General features: G+C 41.1%; 1 protein-coding gene across 1 annotated transcript; it reads left to right on the top strand.

Moving 5' to 3' along the window:
• The first annotated feature begins 6,067 nt into the window (after positions 1–6,067).
• Positions 6,068–7,868, top strand: c2cd4a (C2 calcium dependent domain containing 4A). Its single transcript, XM_071415573.1, has 2 exons — positions 6,068–6,220; positions 6,412–7,868. Exon 2 carries the CDS (start codon positions 6,436–6,438, stop codon positions 7,786–7,788), a length of 1,353 nt encoding a protein of 450 aa, XP_071271674.1. The 5' UTR covers positions 6,068–6,220; positions 6,412–6,435; the 3' UTR covers positions 7,789–7,868.
• The last annotated feature ends 1,221 nt before the right edge of the window (positions 7,869–9,089 follow it).

Consider the following 9,089-nt stretch of genomic DNA (forward strand, 5'->3'; position numbering starts at 1 on the left):
CTACCTCTTATCCCCCCCCCAATACATTTTTTGGGGTTTCTTCACGGGCTTCCAGCCACGTCTCCTTGCTGCCTCCTCATACCACCGCTCTTGGGCTCTCGCTGCCTCCATCTCCTCACGAGCGCGGCGATATTCCCCAATGTGAGCCCAGTGTCCTTTTCCCTCCAATACTTCATCCCATGTCCAGGATTCCTGTTTCGTGGACCACTGTTCGTGGTCCCGCTGCTTGGTCCGGGTTTGGTGGGTGGTTCTGTAACGATCGTCTTGTGGTGAGAGATTGGACCAAGGCGCAGCGTTGTGATAGTACATAGTAATTTATTTAACAAAACCAGACGAAGACGAAAAACTCTTGAATTGATACAAAACAACAAACGAAGTAGACAGACCTTGACTTACGAACTTACATACAACGAAGAACGCACGAACAAGTACAGACTACAAATAAATGAACGAACAAACCGAAACAGTCCCGTGTGGCGCAACATACACAGACACGGAAGACAACCACCCACAACAAACAATGTGAAACCACCTACCTTAATATGGTTCTCAATCAGAGGAGATGAAAACCACCTGCCTCTAATTGAGAACCATATCAGGTCACCCATTTACCAACATAGAAACACATAACATAGAAATGCCCACCCACACTCACGCCCTGACCGACTAACACATACAAAAACAACAGAAAACAGGTCAGGAACGTGACAATAGTATGTATTTTGGCTAATATGCATATGCAGCTTTCATTTTTAAACCTTCATTCTAGCATACATTACACTATCTACATGCTTTTATTTGGGTTTCTATGCAAATTATATGATTGAATGTTTCTTTGAGCCTGCAGCTAGTTACTTGAAATGAGACAATCATGCCAAAACATGATTAAAAATTTAATTCACTGACAGGGAAGTCAGCAGTTAGATGCATATTAACTGAAATCAGCAGGTATTTACATGGCTTTGCATATGTGCCAGGTGATAGAAATGTCAACTTCAGTACCAGCACTCTAAAAAGTCTGGCAAACAATACTTTCCTGTGGCTATTTTGTCTCAAGGACAAACCACACAGACAACCTGTAGAATAAGTTCAAATGTAATTTTATTCAACATTCTGGCTTATAAGGAACATTTACAAGATTTTGCAGTCATTAGTTTCAGGCTGTATATACCAATTAATTGTTCACAGCGATGGGGGCACACATTTTCATGAAGAGAGACCTTTAGAAAATATGCACATTTTCTCTAAAACTAAATATACAAATATGTGTTTTACAGTTATGAGGAAGGTGAAATCTTATAGTTAGTCATTTTACAAATTGATTATACTATATTTAGAAAAAATATCAGTCATTTCAAGCCTTATTCATACAGTTTTGTTGAATAGGAAATACTGTATATCATATTTTTTTATCATATTTGTACTGTGTACTTGAGCTTGTGTCCTCAAAAGTGACTACACCTCAGCAATTTTACCAGAAAGGTGAGATGTCAACCTTTATTGGAGTATGCAGCATTACTAGTTATTGTTTATGGCCTTCTCATGATAAATAATTACTTTTGGGGATTACGTAGATTATAATTTTAATTACATTTAGTTACATTCAGAATTGAATGGAGACCTAGAGAGAGCAGAGAGAGATAGACAACAGACCCAAGAAAGATAGGGACAGTATAAGGAACTACAGGGAAGAGAAGTGAAGAGGAAATTAATGATGAGCCATCTATTGAGGAAGTAAAAAAAAACATAGGGGGATTATTGGAGGAGGATTAGCACATTTGGAAATGCTGTGCACTCAAGTGGCAGTGATGGATTACACAATCCCTATTCCACTTGTGTAGCCTACAGGTGTAGGATCTTAATTAGATCACTATTTTGCTGCAGAGAATTTTCCTGCACAGTAAGAAATGCAAATTTGTAGTGTAGTCAAGGTTTAAAAAAGCTTCTAAAGTTTGTAATTTCCACTTTAAAATGTCAGACTTGAATTGCCCTAATGAAAAATGTAGCAACCCCACCAAAAAATGTCCATTAATGATAATTCACACAATAATTCACATTTCCCTTTGCTGCAGTTGCTGCAGGATTATTTTCCAGCTGTAGCAAACTGGCTCAAATTACAATCCTACATCTGAAGTAAAAACCGTCCAACTGCAAGTTGGCTTAGGCATGGCCTACCACTTATCATAGATACTTTAAAACATGATGCGTTGAAAAGGATATTCAGCTGTATATGAAGATATTCTTTTCCACCTCTGAACTTGTTTTGCTTCCTCCACAGGAGGTAGCTGTAGCTCTGGGCTGTGAGGAATACATTACAGAGAAGCAAAGAAAGTAAGCGACCACCCTTTTTATGGGTTTCATATTAAAGACATGTAATTTAACTGTACAATGTATTCCCTTTTAATGTGCCATGAACACAACCAGTTATTATGTTTTCATCTGAGTGTCAAACAAATCACTTAAAAAAGAATCAGTACTTCCAAAATAATTCCAGCATCCGAACAGTGCACTCTGCACCCTCCAACGTTCCTCACTGAAGAGAGCATCCGAGTGAGCGAAACAGCGCCCCTCTCTCTTACTACATGTAGCCCATGTATCTGATGCTGTCTGGCCAAAAACAGTATGACATGCCATACAATTTTTTTTGCTAGACAGCATCAGATACATGGGCTACACATACTGTACATCTCCTCTGCCACTGCCACGACGACAATGACTAAAGAAATGCTTACTTTATCCCCCTAGAGCAGTGGTATTCAAAGTTTTTCAGCGTGGGCCCCATTTTTTCCACCAGAATTTCTGGGGACCCCATTTTTTACCTAAGAATTTCTCACGAACCCACCCCAACCCAAATCTAATGACACAACCTTCAAATCTGTACATTTAGATATTTACATCAACACCTAACCTTTCTTTAATTGCATTTTCATCTCTTATCATAATGAAAAGAAACCAATAAAGACATCTAGTCAATAAAATTCTAATTTTCTCATTATCTTTCTCAAAAATGTATATTGTCCCAAACAATAGTACTCTTAATTTTGGCGATCCCACTGCAATTCCCACCCGATTCCACTAGGGGTCTCGACCCCGACTTTGAATACCACTGCCCTAGAGTTTAATGGCCCGGGGCTGGGTTTCTACTAAGCTAACAAATGGAATTGTTTTAGGATGGTCATACCAAGGATCATTTAGCTATTTGATTTGGAATTTTAGGTCAACATTTTTATTTATTTATGTAGCCTTACTGCTATATTAGCCTATTGAAATGCATTGAATAACAGATTCATGGGAAAACATGAATCAGAAGGAAGTAGGTTTTGAGTCAAAAATGTAATCAGAAGGAAGTAGGTTTTGAAGTGTCTGTCCTATATCTGAGAGATATATAAGAAAGCTCAGGAGAATAAATATGTAATTTTTACCATGGAATTACCCATATACCTTTACGTGAAAATGCCCTATTTACTTCCATAACATTTTTGGCCTGGTATTGGGTTACATTCAGTCCAGTCCTGTGACACTTGTGGGAGTCGTAGATCAAAACGGAGAACACCATCTTGTTCGTGAGAGACTGATCTTTCCAAACCATTCATACGCTACAGGCGTCTTCGTGAGAAGATCGATTTTTTTGGGATGTCTCCTGGTTTGAAAAACACTGCTGTAGCTTAGACACCTTCCACAGCAGATGCGGAAGGCCGACAGATATCTCTAGCAGAAATCTCTAGCTTAAACAGACGAATGTTGTCGGGGATTTTTAAAATTATTTATTTATTATGCCTCACGCGGAGCATGGGGGGGCCTCAAGTGGTTTTAAACTATTATTATTTATTATTTTGATTATGTGAGGCCTGAGGTAATTGCCTTTTCTGCCTAATGGTAAGTCCGTCAGTGACCACATGACTTCAGATCTACAGTCCTTATGTTAGGTTTACTAGTGTATTGGAAGTTTGGAATTACAACCGGCTTGGAGTCTATTTGAAACTGGGTAATAGAAGGCATAACAGCCAGCGTCTCAATTTGGTCAGTCAAATCCAAGGCAAATGTATGATTTCTACCTACCCATATGCTGCCCTCTGTTGGCTGCAGTGAATTAACACATACACCACCTGGTGACTGACAGCCTGCTACACACTTTGGGAAGATCTCAATTGCATCCTCCTCATGTCCTCTCCCCTCTCATTGCCTCCTTCTCAAAACCAATTAGATGAGAAAGCCAGAGGTCCCGCCCCTCTGACCTTCTCCTACAATGAGTTTTGAGAAGGAGACGAGGAGAGAGGATGCAAGGATTATGCAATTGAGATCTTCCCAGTGAATGGGGAATACATCATCCTACTGAAATGTGACCTCCTGTTTGAAGTGGATGGCATATGTTTTGAGGTGAACCTTAAACACATGTACCTCATTACATGGCAGCACTGGATGATTATTGATGCCAGACATTTGGTTAAGCTAATAAGACAACTGGTCACGCACTTCTATTTCTGTGTCAAAAAACCCTCCTTAACCTCAGTTCAGCTGAAGAAAATCGAATAGGATGAGACTTTTAAAATTAAAGGCTTATAAACTCAGAAGCAAATCTGAACAGATCATATGGGATCTGACTTCATTTGATCTACAAGTTGAAACATTTTCAATCAACTCTTTTTTTTTTTACCACTATCTGAAATCTGTGTAAAATGTGCTGTTGAAATAACCATTAGTTTGATCCATTAAAAACAACATTTCTGAGAACTTCCACTCTTTCAATGTTTTCTCTTGAGAAAACATTGGAAGAGTGGAAGTTCTCAGAAATGTTGTTTAGGTATGATCTCACCATCTGTCCAGTGGTGTGGTTGCACAGGGTTACTAAGATGTTCAACTTGAACTTTGGCCATTACTGAGCTTTTTCTAAATGAAACCCAGAGGAATGTCAAACGGAACATCCAAGTGGTACTGTAGCTTTATACTGTACGTTAATCAACCCACACAATGTCAATTTACCATATGACTCATGAATTGAACACCATGCCTTTTACTGTGAGGTGTGACATGATTTTTGTATGGATTGAGTTGTTGAAAAAAATGATATTGATGTGACAGTGAACTCCATATATTTCCTGATTTATCAGTGATGTATGGGTAAAGTATTAGAGGTGTCCATGCCTCTGCTCCACTGGCACTCCTCTTTTTTCACTGTCCAAAATATAATTGTTCTTTTTACAGAAAAGCTGATCCTTCTCCCACCACAAGAGGGTATCGTTGGCATGAATTAAGACAGGTTGTTTTGTTTGGAGTGTAGACCTGTTAGGCTTGTGTTTTCATTTCAAAGTGTCTAAAATAATGTGAGAACCTGCTCTGTTTTGTCTTCAAAGCAGCATTGTGTTTTAAAGTTGCTCAACTAGTCTGGTTGTAACGGTTGTAATCCTCTTGTCAATATCATTCATTATACAAAGGCAACAGTAGAGTGGGTACCAGTATAGCAAATACGTATAGACAGCTATTAAGTGTTCAAGTGATGTGAATTTATACTACTATTCAAGTGCATTGCATTCAAAATCCCTTAAAGATAATGGAAAATACAAACTTGTTGGATATTGTGATTTCAGTGTGTGGCTTTGCAAGATCCTTACACTTAAGCTATTTTTAACAGTAGGTCACAGTTCATTGGTTGATTTAGAGAGGTTTGATCCACATTCTATTCAACAGAAGCCAATGTTGTCGCAGCATTTCAAGCACTGCCAACCTAGGGTCACCAACAGGCCTCAGCCATAATCTTATCATTTCACTTTATTTGTGTGAACAACCCAAGGTTACGTCCCCCTCTCATCTGCATAAATGGAAAATCAAACAAACCAATGAACATGTTTTCCTTTGGTCAGATACATATGTTCATTTTCAAAGTAGTTCAGTTGGCTTATCTGGCTGACCTTTCCCCCTGCTGTGGGCACAGAGCGTTGTGTTGTGGCTTGGGTGTCTCCATGGGAACGGGTGGCCAAGGGGAGGTTCCTGTCAGAGCACTGAAGGGTGTGTGGAAGTCGTCCTGGTCTCCTCCCCACCACCAGGCCATATTTAAACAGCCTGGCAGCTCTTTCAGTCAGTCGCTTACAGAGGAGCTGGTCTTAACAAGAGAGATTCTGAGCCTGCTACTTATAGAGACCTTTACTACTACCATCGTTATCTATCTCACAAGCCTGTCTGTAAGGACACAGTGTTGGATTTACTGACATCTCATTTACACCAGGTAAGCATCACATCATAATCATGACTTGAAATAATTTACCTTTTCTAAAATTTTTCAATACAAAGTTGAATTATTTTTTTATTTGTTAAGAAAAACTAGTATTTAACTAGTTTTTGAAAACAGGCTTTTTGATTGGCTGTGATTTGTTTCCATTTGTGTTGTCTAATGAGGATTTCCCTTTACTGTTCCAGTTACCAAGCCCTATCAGAGAACTCATGTGGGTGGTGGAGAAGATCCGTGTGTCCGTGGAGAGAACCAACCTGCCTCTCCCCTCAACGGAATACAGCTTCAGGATCGGAGACATGTTTGGAGAGAAAGCTGAGAAACACAAGAGACTTTCCCTGTGTCCTAATATTATCACCCCAGACACTATCCCAGAGTTTTGCATCCCTCCTAAGATCCCGTCCTTCCAGGAGCCGAAAGGTACAGAGCAGAGCCGCCAGGCCCCCATCATCAGAGTGTCCCTGTGTGAATCTGAGAGGGGGAGCCCTAAGAGGGAAGCCCCAACACGAAAGCTTATCAGCCCACACATCATCCAGGTAGAGAATGTGGACGAGAGCCCTTATGACTGTAGTGATGAGGAGACCACCAACGCAGACCCTCAAAGCCAGGCAGCACTCTCCTTGCCCCACATGGCCAAAGCCCAGACTTGCTACGGTTTCTGTACCCTGCTGGAGAGCCCCCACACCAGGAGGAAGGAGTCCCTGTTCCACAACGACCCTGGCTCCTGTGGCATACCGCTGCTGCTCCCCAGGAGCAGGTCCAACACTTGCTCCAGAGTCTCCCCCTCTACCTCCCCATCCTCCTCCCCTTCCTCCTTCAGTCTTCACACCCTGACCTCCAGACTCTCGCCCAGAGGTTATACACTCAACAGACAGGGCACACTGGACAGTGACACCACCTCCTCAGCTGAGTCCTCCCCTTTCAGCTCCCCAATGCTGAGCAGGTACCCACCCAAGTCTTCCCTCTTCAAAACACTGAGTCATGAAAGGCTTCTTTCCAGAAACATCAGGAAGACTGTGGTGTCCAGAAACAACTCCCTGTCAACAGACGAGGGCAGCTCCACAGACAATAGTCCCAATTTCATGAGGAGGGCGTCAGATGGGCTGGTAGAAGGCCTTCCACCAAGCTTCGGTCTGGCCCCTCCTACCATCTTCCCCATAGACTTGGTTCTGCACAGGGAAAGGGTGATGAGGGAGAGCATGGTCCCTATAGGGAAGGACGGCACCCTGCGCCTCTCTGCAGAGTACTGTCCTGATAACCAGAGGCTGCGGGTGCGGCTCATCAGTGCTGAGGGACTATACACTCACTCGGTGGACCCCAAGAGTATCAACTGCAGTGTCAGCCTTTCCCTGGTGCCTGGAAAGGTCCAGAAGCAGCGTAGCACAGTCATCAGGAAGAGTCGTAACCCTATCTTCAATGAGGACTTCTTCTTTGATGCCATCTCAGAGGAGGACCTCTGCCAACGCTCCCTGAGATTTAAAATTGTCAATAAAATGTCCACTATGAAAAGAGATTATATTCTGGGGGACGTTGAACTTCCGCTCACAAGCATTATCACTATATAACTTAAATAATTTGTATTATTTATTTAAATTGTATTTATTATCGCTTTTATACTGTGAACAGAGATTTTATACTGTGTCTATTAAATCCTTTATTAAAAAGATCTGTTTCCTTATCTTTTGTATCTAAAAGGGCAGCCATGGAGTACATCTGTTGCAAGCATTAATGTTTTCATATGGTGACAGAAGACTGAAAGGTCTTCCTTATACGAGAGTTCATATCACATTGTACACAACCAACATGTTCTAGGCCTATATATTTTTTGCGTACTGGCAATAATCACTCTAGGTTCCTCTTACTATCCATCCTTCAGAAACATTACATCTCTGGATGACTATCTATTTTTGTCTAGACTTAGCTCACCCTCCCAATGTACCTCTTTCTCAGCAGGGGAAGATGTAAAACATGCCCGTCTTGCCTTCTCTTATTTCCTTTATGCCTGTCATTTCCTAATGACCAGTTCTGAATGACCTTCTAAAAACCCAATTTATCAGAAAGCTATGAGTTAATCATTTACATTAACATTTTAGTCATTTAGCAGACACTTCTATTCAGAGCGACTTACAGTTTGTGTATTCATCTTAAGATATCTAGGTGGGACAACCACATATCACAGTCAAGTACATTTCTCCTCAGTAAAGTAGATTTCAGGAAAGTCAGAGCTAGTAAGAAAAAAAAAGTAAAATGAGAGTGTTAGTTCGTGAAAGGCGTTTGAAAATGAAAAACTGAAAATACCACCCATCTTTTAGTTGAGATGCTGCCCCCTTTTTTTGTATAAATTGTGTATTCTGGGATAACACAACTTGGTAGATATGTAATTGTCCAGGGCACAAAGACTTTGATTTCAAGTTGCACTGTACTAAAGCACATGCCATTACCATGTGCCCCTTAATTAGTGCCACTACAACAGTCCTCTACCCTCTGGGTATTCATACAGTGGGAACATCTGGAATGACGCTTAGTGTTTACCACCCCATACTCTCTTTCTGCTTCCCAAGGTCATTTCACTCATTATCGTGGGTTCGATCCTCTCTGGGGCCACCCATATGGAAATGTATACCCATTTTACTGAAACGCTTTGGATAAAAGTGTCTGGTAAATGGCATATATTATACCTCAGCATAGGGACAGTAGCTGGTATCCCCAAGAGCTAGAGGCCAGCTCTCAATCTCGCAGGCCAGATTGCTTGTACTGTATACTGTGATTTTCTTGGATAAAGTATACACCATACTGTGGTCTTTCTGCATAAAATACGATTTTCCTCCTCTTCAGACGAGGAGTATGAAGGATCGGACCAATGTGC

Source organism: Salvelinus alpinus, chromosome 9 (assembly GCF_045679555.1).
Source record: "Salvelinus alpinus chromosome 9, SLU_Salpinus.1, whole genome shotgun sequence".
Classification (NCBI taxonomy): Eukaryota; Metazoa; Chordata; class Actinopteri; order Salmoniformes; family Salmonidae; genus Salvelinus; species Salvelinus alpinus.